The 18,844-nt window shown below is 36.2% G+C and overlaps 1 protein-coding gene across 8 annotated transcripts in view; it reads right to left on the bottom strand.

The window, feature by feature from the left end:
- Positions 1 to 18,844, bottom strand: part of CEP44 (centrosomal protein 44) — a 47,945-nt gene that overhangs the window by 19,323 nt on the left and 9,778 nt on the right. For 5 of the 8 annotated variants that reach the window (XM_073017726.1, XM_073017724.1, XM_073017723.1 and 2 more), the window contains exons 2-7: positions 15,576 to 15,669; positions 14,763 to 14,901; positions 11,774 to 11,921; positions 10,125 to 10,271; positions 9,617 to 9,739; positions 5,164 to 5,334 (exon numbers count right to left, since the gene is read on the bottom strand). In XM_073017726.1, coding sequence (XP_072873827.1) covers positions 5,164 to 5,334; positions 9,617 to 9,739; positions 10,125 to 10,271; positions 11,774 to 11,921; positions 14,763 to 14,851 — 678 coding nt within the window. In that variant the 5' untranslated portion in view covers positions 14,852 to 14,901; positions 15,576 to 15,669. The remainder of the gene's footprint in view (positions 1 to 5,163; positions 5,335 to 9,616; positions 9,740 to 10,124; positions 10,272 to 11,773; positions 11,922 to 14,762; positions 14,902 to 15,575; positions 15,670 to 18,844) is intronic. The other 3 variants (XM_073017729.1, XM_073017728.1, XM_073017727.1) reach the window with 1 other exon arrangement.

The following is an 18,844-nucleotide window of genomic DNA, read 5'->3' as shown; positions in this document are numbered from 1 at the left end:
CTTTGTAGATTATGGATATTAGCCCTTTGTCAGATAGGTAGATTGCAAAACTTTTCTCCCACTCTGTAGGTTGCCTGTTCACTCTGATGGTAGTTTCTTTTGCTATGCAGAAGCTCTTTAGTCATGAAGTCCTTGCCCATGCCTATGTCCTAAATGGTATTGCCTAGGTTTTCTTCTAGGGTTTTTATAGTTTTAGATCTAACATGTAAGTCTCTAATCCATCTTGAATTAATTTTTTATAAAGTATAAGGAAGGGATTCAGTTTCGGCTTTCTACATATGGCTAGCCAGTTTTCCCAGCACCATTTATTAAATAGGGAATCCTTTCCCCATTTCTTATTTTTGTCAGGTTTCTCAAAGATCAGATGGTTGTAGATGTGTGGTATTATTTCTGAGAGCTCTGTTCTGTTCCATTGGTCTATATCTCTGTTTTGGTACCAGTACCATGCTGTTTTGGTTACTGTAGCCTTGTAGTATAGTTTGAAGTCAGCTAGCATGATATGATGCCTCCAGCTTTCTTTTGGCTTAGGACTGTCTTGGCAATGCGGGCTCTCTTTTGGTTCCATATGAACTTTAGTTTTTTCCAATTTGGTAAAGAAAGTCATTGGTAGCTTGATGGGGATGGCATTGAATCTATAAACTACCTTGGGCAGTATGGCCATTTTCACAATATTGATTCTTCCTATCCTCGAGCATGGAATGTTCTTCCATTTGTTTGTGTCCTCTTTCATTTCATTGAGCAGTGGTTTGTAGTTCTCCTTGAAGAGGTCCTTCACATCCTTTGTAAGTTGGATTCCTAGGTATTTTATTCTCTTTGAAGCAATTGTGAATGGGAGTTCATTCATGATTTGGCTCTCTGTTTTTCTGTTATTGGTGTATAGGAATGCTTGTGATTTTTGTACATTGATTTTGTATCCTGAGACTTTGCTGAAGTTGCTTATCAGCTTAAGGAGATTTTGGGCTGAGACGATGGGGTTTTCTAAATATACAATCATGTCATCTGCAAACAGGGACAATTTGAATTCCTCTTTTCCTAACTGAATACCCTTTATTTCTTTCTCCTGTATGATTGCCCTGGCCAGAACTTCCAACAGTATGTTGACTAGGAGTGGTGAGAGAGGGCATCCCTGTCTTGTGCCAGTTTTCAAAGGGAATGGTTCCAGTTTTTGCCCATTCAGTATATTGGCTGTGGGTTTGTCATAAATAGCTCTTATTATTTTGAGATATGTCCCATCAATACCAAATTTATTGAGAGCTTTTAGCATGAAGGGTTGTTGAATTTTGTTGAAGGCTTTTTCTGTATCTATTGAGATAATCATGTGGTTTTTGTCTTTGGTTCTGTTTATAGGATGGATTATGCTTATTGATTTGCATATGTGGAACCAGCCTTGCATCCCAGGGATGAAGCCCACTTGATCATGGTGGATATAAGCTTTTTGATGGGCTGCTGTATTCGGTTTGCCAGTATTTTATCGAGGATTTTTGCATCAATGTTCATCAGGGACATTGGTCTAAAATTCTCTTTTTTTGTTGTGTCTCTGCCAGGTTTTGGCATCAGGATGATGCTGGCCTCATAAAATGAGTTTGGGAGGATTCCCTCTTTTTCTATTGATTGGAATAGTTTCAGAAGGAATGGTACCAGCTCCTCTTGGTACCTCTGGTAGAAGTCGGCTGTGAATCCGTCTGGTCCTGGACTTTTTTTAGTTGGTAGGCTATTAATTATTGCCTCAATTTCAGAGCCTGTTATTGGTCAATTCAGGGATCTGAGACGAAGCTTCCAGAGGAACGATCAGGCAGCAACATTTGCTGTTCTGCAATATTCGTTGTTCTGCAGCCTCCGCTGCTGATACCCAGGCAAACAGGGTCTAGAGTAGACTCCCAGCAAACTCTGACAGACCTGCAGCTGAGGGTCCTGACTGTTAGAAGGAAAACTAACTAATAGAAAGGACATCCAGACCAAAACCCCATCTGTACGTCACCATCATCAAAGACCAAAGGTAGATAAAACCACAAAGACCAGGGAGAAATCAGAGGAGAAAAGCTGAAAATTCTAAAAATCAGAGCACCTGTTCGCCTCCAAAGGAACGCAGCTCCTCGCCAGCAATGGAACAAAGCTGGATGGAGAATGACTTTGACAAGTTGAGAGAAGGCGGCTTCACATGATGAGACTTCTCAGAGCTAAAGGCAGATGTTCAAACCCATTGCAAAGAAGCTAAAAACCTTGAAAAAAGATTTGACAAATGGCTAACTAGAATAACCACTGTAGAGAAGTCCTTAAATGACCTGATGGAGCTGAAAACCACAGCAGGAGAACTACATGACACATGCACAAGATTCAATAGCTGATTTGATCAACTGTAAGAAAGGGTATCAGTGGTTGAAGAGCAAATGAATGAAATGAAGTGAGAAGAGAAGTTTAGAGAAAAAAGAGTAAAAAGAAACGAACAAAGCCTCCAAAAAATATGGGACTATGTGAAAAGACCAAATCTAGGTCTGATTGGTGTACCTGAAAAGTGACGGGGAGAATGGAATCAAGTTGGAAAACACTCTTCAGGATATCATCCAGGAGAACTTGCCCAATCTAGCAAGGCAGGCCAACATTCAAATTCAGGAAATACAGAGAACACCACAAAGATACTCCTTGAGAAGAGTAACTCCAAGACACATAATTGCCAGATTCACCAAAGTTGAAATGATGGAAAAAATCTTAAGGGCAGCCAGAGAGAAAGGTCAGGTAACCCACAAAGGGAAACCCATCAGACTAACAGCGGATATCTCGGCAGAAACTCTACAAGCCAGGAGAGAGTGGAGGCTAATATTCAACATTCTTAAAGAAAAGAATTTTCAACCCTGAATTTCATATCCAGCTAAACTAACCTTCATAAGTGAAGGAGAAATAAAATCCTTTACAGACAAGCAAATGCTGAGAGATTTTGTCACCACCTGGCCTGCCTTAAAAGAGCTCCTGAAGGAAGCACCAAACATGGAAAGGAACAACTGGTAGCAGCCACTGCAAAAACATGCCAAATTGTAAAGACCCTCGATGCCAGGAAGAAACTGCATCAACTAATGAGCAAAATAACCAGCTAACATCATAATGACAGGATCAAATTCACACACAACAATATTAACCTTAAATGTAAATAGGCTAAATGCTCCAATTAAAAGACACAGACTGGCAAATTGGATAAAGAGTCAAGACCCATCAGTTTGCTGTATTCAGGAGACCCATCTCACACACAGAGACACACATAGGCTCAAAATAAAGGATGGAGGAAGATCTACCAAGCAAATGGAAAACAAAAAGCAGGGGTTGCAATCCTAGTCTCTGATAAAACAGACCTTAAACCAACAAAGATTAAAAGAGACAAAGAAGGCCATTACATAATGGTAAAGGAATCAATTCAACAAGAAGAGCTAACTATCCTAAATATATATGCACCTAATACAGGAGCACCCAGATTCATAAAGTCGTCAGAGACCTACAAAGAGACTCAGACTCCCACACAATAATAATGGGAGACTTTAACAACCCACTGTCAACATTGGACAGATCAACGACACAGAAAGTTAACAAGGATATCCAGGAATTGAAATCAACTCTGCATCAAGCAGAACTGATAGAAACCTACAGAACTCTCCACCCCAAATCAACAGAATATACATTCTTCTCAGCACCACATCACACTTATTCCAAAACTGACCACATAATTGGAAGTAAAGCACTCCTCAGCAAACGTAAAAGAACAGAAATTATAACAAACTGTCTCTCAGACCACAGTGCAATCAAACTAGAACTCAGGATTAAGAAACTCACTCAAAACCACTCAACTACATGGTAACTGAAAAACCTGCTCCTGCATGACTACTGGGTACATAACGAAATGAAGGCAGAAATAAAGATGTTCTAGGCCGGGCGCAGTGCCTCAAGCCTGTAATCCCAGCACTTTGGGAGGCCGAGACGGGCGGATCACGAGGTCAGGAGATCGAGACCATCCTGGCTAACACGGCGAAACCCCGTCTCTACTCAAAATACAAGAAAATTAGCCGGGCGAGGTGGCGGGCGCCTGTAGTCCCAGTTACTCGGGAGGCTGAGGCAGGAGAATGGCGTGAACCCGGGGGGGCGGAGCTTGCAGTGAGCCGAGATCGCGCCACTGCACTCCAGCCTGGGGCACAGAGCAAGACTCCGTCTCAAAAAAAAAAAAAAAAAAAAAAAAAAATGTTCTTTGAAACCAATGAGAACAAAGACACATCATACCAGAAACTCTGGGACACATTTAAAGCAGTGTGTAGAGGGAAATTTATAGCACTAAATGACCACAAGAGAAAGTGGGAAAGATCTAAAATTGACACCTTAACATCACAATTAAAAGAACTAGAGAAGCAAGAGCAAACACATTCGAAAGCTAGCAGAAGGCAAGAAATAATTAAGATCAGAGCAGAACTGAAGGAGATAGAGACACAAAAAAACCTTCAAAAAATCAATGAATCCAGGAGCTGGTTTTTTGAAAAGATCAACAAAATTGATACTAGTCTTGTTAGTGAGCAAGACTAATAAAGAAGAAAAGAGAGAAGAATCAAATAGATGCAATAAAAAATGATAAAGGGAGTACCACCACTGATCCCACAGAAATACAAACTACCATCAGAGAATACTATAAACACCTCTATGCAAATAAACTAGAAAATCTAGAAGAAATGGATAAATTCCTGGACACATACACCCTCCCAAGATTAAATCTAGAAATGGTTTTTTAAGAGAGACAGAAAATAACAACAAGGAGCCAGAAAGGAAAATGAATACACAATAAAGTGCCAATCTTTTTCATTCACCAATAAAGAAAATAGGTGGTAGAGAACCTTCACTATGCAAAGTAGTGTATCTCTATGTCTCACTAAACTGTAAGTTCTTAAAGCCAAGTACCATATCTCATTCTACTTTGCATTATCCCAATACTTAGCCCAGCACCCTACACATACGCAGCAAATATTTGTTGAATTATTTTAGTAAGACTTATTGATACTTAAGTAATTGTAACATAGGTGAAATGTCATGATCAATAATTCAAAAGGCTAGACATATTCCAAAGTTTAGAGGCTGAAATAATTACATATATTTAAGTAAAAAATACTGGCATCTATTTTAAAAGTCCAAAATTGTTACCTGTTGCTCAGCCTTGATTTCAGGAACCTTTACTTCAGGCATCTTTATTTCAGTAGCATTTAAGTCAGATACATCAACTGCTTCATTAACATCTGTTATTGGACTTAATGTATCCTCAGAAATTTCTACATTATCTTCATTATACAAGTGACGAATCACCACAGCTTTCTTCTGCATAGAGAAAAATATGTAAGAAACACTTCAATGTTTTCCTCCCACAATTATTCGTTTTTAAGTTCAGGGGTACATGTGCAGGTTTGTTACACAAGTAAATGTGTCATGGGGGTTTGATGTGCAGATTATTTCATCACCCAGGTATTAAGCCTAGTACCCTCTGGTTATTTTTCCTGAACCTCCTCCTACCCTCCACCCTCTGAAAGGCTCCAATGTGTGTTGTTTCCCTCTATGTGTCCATGCATTCTCATCATTTAGCTCCCACTTACAAGTGAGAGCAAGTGGTATTTGGTTTTCTGTTTCTGCATTAGTATGCTAAGGATAAGGGCCTCCAGCTCCATCCATATCCCTGCAAAGGACATGATCCCATTATTTTTTATGGCTACAGAGTATTCCATAGTGTATATGTATCACATCTTCTTTATCTGCTCTATGATTGGTGGGCATTTAGGTTGGTTCCACGTCTTTCCTATTGTGAATAGTGCTGCAATGAACATATGCATGCATGTGTCTTTACAACAGAACAATACATATTCCCTTAAGTATATACCAAGTAATGGGACTGTTGGGTCAAATGGTATTTCTGTCTTTAGGTCTTTGAGGAATCGCCACATTGCCTTCCACAGTGGTTGAACTAACTTACACTCCCACCAACAGTGTATAAGCATTCCCTTCTTTTCCACAACCTCATCAGCATCTGTTATTTTTTGACTTTTTAATAAAAGTCATTCGGAGAAGCATGAGATAGTATCTCATTGTGGTTATGATTTGCATTTTTCTAATAATCCATGATGTTGTTTTTTTTTTCATATGACTATTGGCTGTATGTATGCCTTCTTTTGAAAAGTAGATGTTCATATCCTTTGTCCACTTTTTAATTAGATTGTTTTTTCTTGTAAATTTAAGTTCTTTATATATGCCAGATATTAGGCCTTTGTCAGATATAAGTTTGCAAAAATTTTCTCCCACTCTGGAGGGTGTCTGTTTACTTTGCTGATAGTTTCTTTTGCAGTGTAGAAGCTCTTTAGTTCAATTAGATCCCATTTGGCAATTTTTGCTTTTGTTGGAATTGCCTTTGGCATCTTCGTCATGAAATCATTGCCCACGCCTATGTCCTAAATGGTATTGCCTGGGTTGTCTTCCAGGGTTTATAGTTTTGGGTTTTACATTTAAGTCTTTAATTCATCTTGAGTTGATTTTTGTATATGGTGTAAGGAAAGGGTCTAGTTTCAATCTTCTGCATATGGCCACCCAGTTATCACAGCACCATTTACTGACTAGGGAATCCTTTCACCATTGCTTCATCAGGTTTGTTTAAGATCAGATAGTTGCAGATGTGTGGTCTTATTTCTGGGTTCTCTATTCTCTTCCATTTGTCTATGTGTCTGTTCTGGTACTAGTACCATGAGGTTTTGGTTACTGTAGCCCTGTAATATAGTTTGAAGTTGGGTAGCATGATCCCTCCACCTTTGTTCTTTCTCCTTAGGATTGCCTTTGCTATTTGGGTCTTTTTTGGTTTCATATAAATTTTAAAGTAGTTTTCTGTAGTTCTCTGAAGAATGTCAACGGTAGTTTAAGGGGAGCAGCATTGAACCTATAAATTGCTTTGGGCAGTATGGTCATTTTAACAATATTGATTCTTCCCAACCATGAGCATGGAATGTTTTTCCATTTGTTTGTGTCATCTCTGATTTCTCTGAGCAATGGTTTGTAGTTTTTCTTGTAAAGATCTTTCGCCTCCCTTGTTAGCTAGATTCCTAGGTATTTTATTCTTTTTGTGGCAATTTTGAATGGGAGTTTGCTTGTGATTTGGTTCTCAGCTTGACTGTTGTTGGTATATAAGAATGCTAGCAATTTTTGCACATTGATTTTGTATCTCGAGACTTTGCTGAAGTTGCTCATCAGCTTAAGAAGCTTTTGGGCTGAGAAGATCCTCCTACAATTATTTTAAACATACACACAGTAATTTTCCAAAAGGAACACCAACAGTTAAAGAATAAAAAAAAGTTTAAATTATCACATATAATGTATATATCAAAATATTACCATTACTAGTATTACCAATAATTTATGTGTGATGATAAAATTGGGGTTATGACTTTTAAAACAATTCTTACATTTTAGGACAAGCACTGAAATATTTATTAAATTATGTCTGAGATTTGTTTTAAAATAAAGACAAAACAAGATGAGCAAAGAGTTAATAAACTGTTGAAACTGGATGATGGGTACGTTTGTAAATGTTTGAAATGTTCCATAATACAAAGTTATTTTTAAAAAAGATTGCCGAATAATTCACTTCAAATAATCAAAATAGAGCCTGGTTGTATGAGTAGGGCTCATTACAATTTTTCTATTAAACAAACTGCAATTTATTAGACCTTCGGCTAACAATTCAAACCTAATAATGACAACGAAAAAGTCCTGACAAAAAAAGCATTAGGTCACGCTACGCATTTACCTAGAAATCCTCTACCTGCTTCCTATTCTACAGTTTGCATACACACTATAAAAACATATGTGATTCAGAAGCACAAACAGCATACTATATAAGGCACCGGGATAGGAGACAATTTGCTTTAATATTGACTCAACTTTTGCTTGTAAACAAAGACATGTACGTGTAGACTCTTTTCAAAATCTGAGAACTTTTAATACTTATTCGAATTTCTGATAAAGATCTGATATAAATTTTAATAAAGAAAACTGTGCTTTAAGAAAATTAAAAATAAGTCTAAAGTTTTGAAGTTTACATTTTGCTTGGCTAGCACAATTTAGACTGTCCCCTCAACTCTCATACTGAAATAGAAGATTGAAAAGTACATTATATCAACTAATATTTAATAAGTGCTCACAGTGTACCTAATCCTGTGCTAAGCAAAATGAAGGCACAAAAAATCAGTATTAAAAAAATCCCTGTTTATATATGTTCCTTTTAGTTGGGGAAGAATACAAGATATGTCATTTAACAGTTAGAAAATAATAAATAAAACTAACAAGAGTTAGACGAGTTAGAGATGCAAGTGTACAAAAACTACATGCACTTATTCAAAAATCTCAGCTCTGTATCATTCTTTATATTGTCCTCATTACCTAGAGCAAAACAGGCACGTTAAAAAGAAGTGGCATAAGAACTTTTTCTTATAATAAAATTTCAGTTTTTTAAGGTACAAAGGAATAAATATATATTTTTTTGAGATGGAGTCTCGCTCTGTCACCCAGGCTGGACTGCAGTAGTACGATCTTGGCTCACTGGAACCTCCGCCTCCAGGGTTCAAGTGATTCTCCTGCCTCAGCCTCTTGCGTAGCTGGGGTTACAGGCACCTGTCACCACGCCCAGCTAATTTTTGTAATTTTAGTAGAAATGGGGTTTCGCCATGTTGGCCAGGCTGGTCTTGAACTCCTGACCTTAGGTGATCCACCCGCCTTGGCCTCCCAAAGTGCTGGGATTACAGGAGTGAGCTACTGCACCAGGCCCATGTATAATTTTTAAAATAGATTCTGTTTACATAACTCATCTATTTTGGATTAGGGCAGAAATAATACTCTAGATTACACTTCAGTCAGAAAGTATTCACATCCTTTACTTAATTACACCATTGATAATTCATCTGATATTCTATCATTCAATCAGAAAGAGTTTTCTCCAGATGGAAGACAGCTGAAAATATATTATAAAACAATATTTTAGCTTAAATCTCCCTTTGTGATAGAAACGCTGGAGCTCTAAATGCGTTAGATTCAATTTGCCACAGCTGCTCAAAGCAGATAATGGCAGAAAAATTATCTTTCAAGGAAGAGAACATATTCAAAATATTAACTGAAAACCAGTTAATACGTGTAGGGACTACCAATCATTGGATAATGCATACTTGGTTACAGAAATATAATGTACATAAATGAATCATTATAAGCTATCACTACTGCTAATGTAGGCTCTTCATATTTTCCCATGTTTTAGGAAAACCAGAACAAAATTAAGAGCAAATGTAGACAACTGCATAAGATATCTTTCTAAATCACTACTCTTCTGTTTAGGAAATCAGGCAAAATTAGAAATTAGAAATACAAAGAGAACACCTATTTAATTTTATATTTCTATCCTACTGTTATAACTTCAGAAATACTGCCCAAAAACATTTGGCATGCACTGTTAAAAATCCCTACACTCCAATATCTAACTAGAATGTTTCATCAGGTGCCAATCAGAAAAGTGAAAACTGTATATTGGATTAATTAGATAACTCTTAAACAATATATTTTCTTTGTGGTTGCATACCTTTCCTGAAGTCACAAATCTGCCACTGGTATCAATGCCAACAGCCTCTGCAGATATTTTCTCATTGCCCAAAGAAGGTTCTGACTTACCAGAACTGATTTTCTTTCTTTGTTGTGATGGAATCTTAAAAAAAAGGTATCAGTCAAAATAGCAAACTTTGTGTGAAAGCAGAATTATATATTAAAATTCCATTAACATTTAAATTTTCATATATGAAATATAACTGACAAATAATGAGACTACATGACTTTTAAAAACTAAGAAATAATGAAAATGCATTATGTGTGAACTATTAGTTTAACACTAGGAGTTCCCAGTCACAGGTGTATAAAACAAGAGAGTACTATTTAAAATAAACATCAAGCTTTATAAGGTTACTCAAATAGTTGAATAACACGGTAATTACACTATGAAATAATCTGCTGTCTAGGGTACTGATTTTATACATTAAAATACTGAGCCATCTATTAATATCATATATCAGCATTAAAATCTATTCAAAAATTACCTTCTGAAGACTACTTAATTCCTTGTGCTTTTTCATCACACAATTCAAAATATCACAAACAATTTGGATTTTCCATTCTGCAAACCCACATTGGATAAACTGCTTTTTTGTCAAAATTGGTTTATAATTAAATTGATCACGAAGGAGCTGCAGAGGAAACAGACTCTTGTAATAATTGGGAGCAATTTATTTCTAACATTCCAAATGATAATGCCCACCTGGTCAGGGGAATAATGGCCACCTTTGAGAGGACAAGGAAAACCAAGCCATTAACTAAAGAGTACTAAAGTAATTTATAGGGCTGGTGTAAGTCACGATCCGGTAAAACAGGAATCAGGTGGAAAACAGGTAGCAAAGGATATGCTGGAGAACAGATGGCTGTCCAGAGAGATGGAAAAACATAGACAATCATCAAAAAGTTTAAATATCTTCACAGACATTAGAAAAACTCCTTAGTTCACCAGAACACCACACCAGAATCAGAAACTATAGTTCTATTTGTTTATAACTCTTCCACTATGTGATTTCTGGATAAGTCAGTAGGCCTTTTGGTCTCAATTTTTCATTTGTAAAATGAAAAAAAAAAAAAAACACTAGATCAGTAGTTTCCTAAATCTACTCGGTGGAGCGCTAGAATTTCTTAAAAGTGCCTCTTAGCTTCCATGGATGTTTTCTGGGATGAAAAGCAAGAAAGAGAAAGATTAAACAGAGACTACATATAAAAACTCCCATTTCACTGACTGCAACTCTGCTTTTTTTAAAGACTATTTGAGGTTGGGTACGGTGGCTCGCGCCTGTAATCCCAGCACTTTGGGAGGCCATGGTGGGCAGAGCACAAGGTCAGGACATTGAGACCATCCTGGCCAACATGGTGAAACCCAGTCTTTACTAAAGTACAAAAAATTAGCCAGGTGTGGCGGTGCACACCTGTAGTCCCAGCTACTCAGGAGGCTGAGGCAGGGGAATTGCTTGAACCCAGGAGGCGGAGCTTGCAGTGAGCCTAGATCATGACACTGTACTCCAGCTTGGCAACAGAGCAAGACTCCGTCTCAAAAAGAAAAAAAGACTACATTTGATAAGTGGGTTTTACCATTAAAAACTAACTTTAATACAAACCACAGTACTTAAGCAAAAATTGATGATAAAAGCAGGGTTTTAAAAAAAATCAAATACAAGATGAAATTCAATATACACATAGTACAAGTATAAATACTAGGGTAGATACAATATAAGACATGCTCTCAGACCTCAAAGAATATATCGGTTAAAAAAAAAAGAATATGTCAGTAATAGTTCCTTCTTACAAACAACTAAATTATCATATAATTATAAAAAACTATACACTTTATTGAATATAATTACATTATTCCCTAATTTCTGCCAGTATACCAAATTTTACTAAAATTTGATTAAAAAGGGCAAACAATAGCCAACAACAAATAATTACCAGTTGCTGTATTTATTAGGATAACATTCAAAAAGCAAACATGAATTGCATTTTGATTTCAATAGGGACTACATTTAAATGAGATAAATACAAATGAAAATATTCTGTCAACTGTATATGCTGCATATATTTAAGAAGTTATGACTAAAACATTAATTTTTTAAAATCATTCAATAATTATTGTTTCATAAACTCAAAATACCTTATAGACAGCATCTATAAAGCGCAAGTCATTTTTTGCTATGAGTTCTACATTGGATTCCATTATAAGTTCTGTTACATAAGGTGAGTATGAGGTAAAAGAATAGCTGATGATGGGTAAAGATGCTGCTGGGTCTCCCTTTATCAAACTGTTAGGAAAAAAAGAAAAATATTCTTAATAAGCATTTAATAAGCATAATTTCACAAAGTTGGATAATCAAGAAAATACTAGAAATGTTTATAATAATTTAAAACTTAACACTACAGCTATAATAATTAGGTGATACATGAGACCTTCTAGATTCCATTCCCCATTCTAAACCAGTCTAACCAGACTACTATGAAATACCACTGTTCATCTGCTCAAAAAACTTACTCTAGGTCTCTAGTACCAACTATTTACCATTGATTTTCCATAGCTTAGTCTTATGTGATCTACTCCATTTTCTACTACTAATAAAAGCAATGTACCATCTTACAATATTGAAGTACACTTTATGGTTTTGCAAACACTTGTTCTATTACCTCCTTTGCTCTCTACCACAAACTTCCAAAGGTAAAGATTACGAATTCTAAGTTACAGATGAGGAAGATGCGGTGGGAAAAAGCATGAACTGTGGCTTGGCTGAGCAGTCTATTACTTTTCACTTACTGCTCATTCTAAATCTTACATTATTACCTATGCTAATTCCTCCAATCTAGAAAGGTATCCCACTCTTCTTTTTTATGCATCATTCATCAAATCTCAAGCTTCCCATGAAGCTTTCAACTTTCTGATCTATACTGATCTCTCTGAGAAAGACTCCCAGGCTACTCAGTATCTGCTGTGTCACTATCTGTCTGGTAGTGTTTCCTGTCTTCTCATTTTCTCAATGTGAAGTACCTTCACCGATTTTCCCACAACAAAGCACAGGAGATATTTGTTCAATTTGCCAGTTACATTTCTTCAATTGTAGTATTTTGTACTTATATAAAACATGTTTTCCAAATAATTCAAGATGTTCACATAAATATCCCCATCTTCACCCAAATTTTTAGTAACACAGAGAATAAATACATGATGATAACACTGCATTTTGTTTTTCTGGACAAATATGAGTTGTTTCCTTTATGTTTCTTTAAAATACTATAATATTTCACCTAATCAGAAAACTGCTCTGGCAACCTTGTCTATCTGAAACACAGTCCAAAAACAGGAAGTGAAAAAAAAATACCTTTGAACAGCAAAATCTGTCCATTTTATGCAAACTATACATAGATGACAGCCAGACCCATATTTAACACTTCTTAAGTTAAACAATTTCAAAAACCTTGGTTGTCTAGTTCCTAAGGACTTAGCATATTAGAAACAGTAAGAAAAACAGATATTAGAAACTGGCATACCAACACAAAAAACAGCAAGTGGCCAGAAAACATTACAAATGTGAAAAAGTAGAAAAAAGAATCAAAATGAGGGGCGTGTTGTGTGTGTACTTACATGTATGTGGTAGGGAGACTAGCAATCTGAGTGTCTCCGTGGAAGAAGCAAGTAGCATTCCAAATCTCAATAGACCCTGCAGATTTCAGTATGTTATACAATAATCTAAAAATTATTGCTCTTAAGGATGCTTTTGGGTAATAAGAAAATTAAATGTTTAAACACTGTATTTAGAAAACAAGATAATATTGGTATATTTTAGAATTATTCCTGTTTAAAATGTCTTTTAAAATGTTGACGCTTAAAGTGGCAAGGGGAAAACTTGGCTACTCAAACTGGTTAAACCCCTGCAAGTTCTCGATGGTCAGGATTTTCATGTTTTGAGGAATGAAGATCATTCTTACATACGTGGATTACATCTGTTTCATATCTTCTGCCACTCACATATAATGCCTATAGTAACAGCAATTAGACCTAATTTTCTCCTTACTCTCCTCTCTATCCTTTCACTTTCAGTCTTCTCTTGACAGCCCCTACCTCTCCCTAGTGTAACCTCAAGAGTTATTAGAATATCCATTCTTATATGGATATCCATTCTTATATGTAAAGCCCATTACTGAAGGATTCTACTTAGTAGTTGGTTTAACCATGTTTCACTCTACTCTTGAACATCTAACTTGGACTTGTCCCTGGACACTCATTCATTCAATAAATGTCTAATCAACTCCTAATATGTGCCATGCATAATTCTAGATGGGAGGATTCAACAGTGAAAACAAAAACCAAAGTCCAAGACTTCAGCTTACATTCTAGTAGGCTGAAGGGAAACATTTAACCAATCCATCAATTAATCAATGATAAAAGGTTAAGGGTAAGTGTTATGAAGAAACAAAAGTGTGAAGGGATACAGAATGACTGCAGTACCATATTAGATAGGCATGAATATAGGAAAATGTATGTTGCCATATTCTAAAAACGTTAAGTCATAGTTGCAAAATAGGAGCTAAAGTGAAAGGTTCAAAGTGGGGTCTGTTAAATGGGAGAGCTTAAGAGCAATCTTCAGGTTGCCATACACAAAAAAAATCTACTAACTAGAATATTCCGTATGAAAGGAACACTTGCCTTAAATGTATAAAATTTTTCCTCCATGAAAGAATAAACAAATAAATGACAAGAAAAGACTGACAAGAAATGGCAACAATCTCTTCTTATTCTGGATATATTTAACTGTAAGAAATATCATCCAACTGAATGTGAGAGAGTGGTAGATTATACAATTAATGAAATCTATTATACTTCTATGAGTTTAAAAGTTGTACAGAGATTATACCTTATGCAGATAAACACTGTGCTTCTAAACAGTTTTAAATCTTTTAAGTTGAAATTCTTCATTTGTTCATACTCAGAAATAAACTCCTATAATTCCCTGTTTTCTCAAATATTTTAATCATTTCAAGGTAGATTTAAATAGGATCCAGGTAAAATCTGATTTTTCTTAGGTAGTCCCCCATGTTAAATATTATCTCAAATCACTAGCAAGAAGAATACAATTAAGTTTGCTATTATAGCTTACCCTACACAGTCCACCTCTTCAGGATAATTTAGCAAGCGGAGCACCTGTTCTAGGTTCCGTAAGCTTCTTTTTAAGTCACCTGTTGCCATTATGTAACATCGGATTCAGCTCTAACTCTTGAAATAGTCTAATTTTTCACCTAAAAACAGAAATCCATGAAATATTGGTTAAGTCTCTATTTTTGAAGCTTCTTGATTCTATTTTGTTCATATCTTACCCTAGCTCTTTTTCCCCTATCTTCTTCTCTACTATTCAAGGTCTACTTTGTAACTACTGCAAGTTCCTGAAAATAGGGTGTCTCCCCTACCCTCCTACATGTTTTCCTTCCAAAAAAGTAAGTGCCTTATATTCATCTTATTATAAGTATCTTATATGACACTTGCCCAAATAGCTTTTTTTTTTTAAGCATAAAGCACCATTTAAGACACATCAACTTGGAATAACATCCATCAGTGACTCTTTCGGATGCTTATAGAGGCTACATAACACAATCAATAAAAAATGGAGACAAATAAATTCAGCACAGATTTAATCAGAGTCACAGAGCTCTGATCTCACACAGTTGCCAAAAAGATACCTTTTCTAAAAACTAACAATACATTTTAAAAATGCAGGGTTCACTTGGATAAATATGACAGATTAAATGCATGTTACCTTCCTTTCCATTTTCTAAAGACCACTAAAATGAAAGTAAATAATTTAAAATCACATATACCCACCAGGACAAAAAGAACTTCAGGAGATTTCACATGACAAAACAGGTATCAACAAAATTTTGGAAAATGAAAAGCAAATGAATAAGGGACAACCAACCTAGCAGAGCAGAGACAGGCCAATCCCATCTGCCTATTTAGGAGGAAACCAACTGAAGCAAGATAGGTTCACAAATCAGGTGCACTTGATGCTTCTGAAAGACAAAGGGGTAAGTCCAGGGGGCTGAAATAAGAATGATTATTTGAAAGTCTACATAAGAAGCAGCCTACCCTAGAATTTATTTTCCCTCCTGCCTCCTATCCCTACACACATAACTTGCTCAGCAAGGCAACTACCTCTCACCTTCCCTGGAAAGAGAAAAGAGCTTTACATTCTAAAGAAATTGAATCAAAGAGGCACCAAATTTGGAAACACCAGGCAAGGCAAACAATATGGAATGAAATGTTCGAAGGGAGAAAGAAGTATTAATGAAAACACACACACACACAGAGTAATAAAGTTTCTTCCTATATCTCGGCCACAAGAAGCTGTGAGACTTATATCCTCCGTGACAACAGACTATCAAGTTCTATGTTAGAGAAGGTGGATGGACCTAGAGAAAAAGTACCATCACATTTCTGACATTTGAAGAAAACCCAAATTGAAAAGGGCAGGGTCTTGCCCAATAAACCTGTAGCAAACTCACTCATTGACAAGTCCTAGCCAGGCACCTTTTTTTCTTAGATTCTCATGTTTAAAACTGAATATAGGCCGGGCGCGGTGGCTCAAGCCTGTAATCCCAGCACTCTGGGAGGCCGAGGCGGGCGGATCACGAGGTCAGGAGATCGAGACCATCCTGGCTAACACGGTAAAACCCCGTCTCTACTAAAAAAATACAAAAAACTAGCCGGGCGAGGTGGCGGGCGCCTGTAGTCCCAGCTATTCGGGAGGCTGAGGCAGGAGAATGGCGTAAACCCGGGAGGCGGAGCTTGCAGTGAGCTGAGATCCGGCCACTGCACTCCAGCCCGGGCGACAGAGCGAGACTCTGTCTCAAAAAAAAAAAAAAAAAAAAAAAAAAAAAAAAAAAAAACTGAATATATGCCCAAAGGTCAATAACTATTAGAGGGAAGCTTTCAGTATGAAAAGTATATATAAATACCTTTAACAAAATAAGCAGAGAAGAAAAATTGGTGGAAATAGAGATAATACAGAGAAAAAAATTCAAAATGAAGCTTTCCATTCTCAATGATGAGATTAGAAAAAAAAAATTAAAACCTAAAACAAGAATAGAAGGATATAAAAAATATTAAGCTTGTGAGAATGCAAAATGAGCCAGAGATTGTTAAAGTGGACCAAAAATAAGATCTAACTACATGCTGTCTATAAGAAATCCATTTCGTTTATAAGATTAAAAGTAAATGGAGGGCCGGGCGCGGTGGCTCAAGCCTGTAATCCCAGCACTTTGGGAGGCCGAGACGGGTGGATCACGAGGTCAGGAGATCGAGACCATCCTGGCTAACACAGTGAAACCCCGTCTCTACTAAAAAATACAAAAAAAATAGCCGGGCGAGGTGGCGGGCGCCTATAGTCCCAGCTACTCGGGAGGCTGAGGCAGGAGAATGGCGAAAACCCGGGAGGCGGAGCTTGCAGTGAGCTGAGATCCGGCCACTGCACTCCAGCCTGGGTGACAGAGCGAGACTCCGTCTCCAAAAAAAAAAAAGATTAAAAGTAAATGGATAGGGAAAAATATATCATGTTAATATTAATGAAAAGAAAGCAGGAACAGTTATATTAATCTCAGACAGCAGACCTTATAATAAGGAAAGTTACTAGGGATAAAGGGGCATTACATAAAGATAAACGACTTAATTCTCCCAAAAAATATAACAATCTTTAATATATATGGACCTGACAACACAATGTCAAGATATATGAAACAAAAACTGACAGAACCGCAAGGAGAAATATACAAACCCCTATTTTAGTTGGAGACTTCAACACTCCTCTATCAGAGATATATCCAGCAGGCAAAAAATAAAATAAAATAATAATAATAATAATAAAGTCAGTAAGGACAAACAATATCATCTATCAACTGGATATAATGAATATTTATAGGCTACTTCATCAAACAACAATAGAATACATATTCTTCTCAATTTCACATGGAACATCCAAGATAGACTACCTTTGGGGTCATAAGGCATATCTTATCACATTTTTAAAAAGTAGAAGTCATACAATGTCTGCTTTTAGATCACAACGAATTTAAATAGAAATCAACAATAGAATTTACATTCATTAAATAAAAATTTAAATAAGACAAGTTTGAGGAGATAATCATAGTTACACATTGGACGAAAAGATACGAAAGTGGAATAGAAATTATAAGAAAAGTAGAGGACCAAACCAAAAGATTCAACATCTCATGAACAAGAGAAAATGAGGGAGGAAATTGTGAAATAATACAAAAACACCTCTCAAGACGGAATGTCATGATTTTCTAGGTTGAAAGAACACAATGAGTGATCAACACAAGAAGTGAAACAAAGCTCACAGCAAGATATATCACTGTGACATTTCATAACGTAAAAGAAAAGCTTTGTAAAACATCCAACAAGGCAAGAAAAGATCACATAGGAAGAATATCAAAATAGCATCAAATTTTCAATAGCAATGTTAGAAGCTAAAGGATAAAGCAACATTATCTTCAAAATCCTGAGAGGAATTACTTATAATCTTGAATTCTACACTCAATCAAGTTATCAAATATCACACCCAGCAATGTACGCTAGGTACGCAAGGGCTTAGTACAACATTCTAAAAATCAATGTAAGCCATATGAGCAGGTCAAAGAAGGCAAATCATGTATTATCAATGGATGTAGAAAAAATACTTGAAAAAAATCTAACACCCACCCATAATAAAAACTCTCAGCAAACTAGGAATAGAGAGAAACTTCCTCAACTTAAATTGGGAAAATACCTAGAATTCTGAAACAAACAATACAATTAAAAAATAGGCAAAAGAAGTTAACGGATATTTCAGTAAAGAGGACATATGGATTGTAAGTAATATGAAAAGTGGCTCAAAATCATTTATCATTAGAGATTTGCAAATTAAACCAAAATACCACTACATGCCTATTAGAATGGCCATAAAGTCTACAAAAAAACCAACAGCTAACACCACACTTAAGGCTGAGAAACTGTATCCTTCGCCCAAAGACTGGGAATAACAAAAGGATGTCCTATCTCACCACTCCTATTCAACAGTGTTCCAAAAGTCCTAGCTAGTGAAATGAGGCAAGCAAAGGAAATAAAATACCTTAGGAAGAAAGGAATAAAGTGGTCTTCATTTGGAAAAGACATGATTGTTTATGTAGGAAA

The sequence above is a fragment of the Chlorocebus sabaeus genome, chromosome 7, assembly GCF_047675955.1.
Source record: "Chlorocebus sabaeus isolate Y175 chromosome 7, mChlSab1.0.hap1, whole genome shotgun sequence".
NCBI lineage: Eukaryota > Metazoa > Chordata > Mammalia > Primates > Cercopithecidae > Chlorocebus > Chlorocebus sabaeus.
The sequence above is the reverse complement of the archived record's forward strand: the minus strand, read 5'-3'. Positions and strand labels throughout refer to the sequence as shown.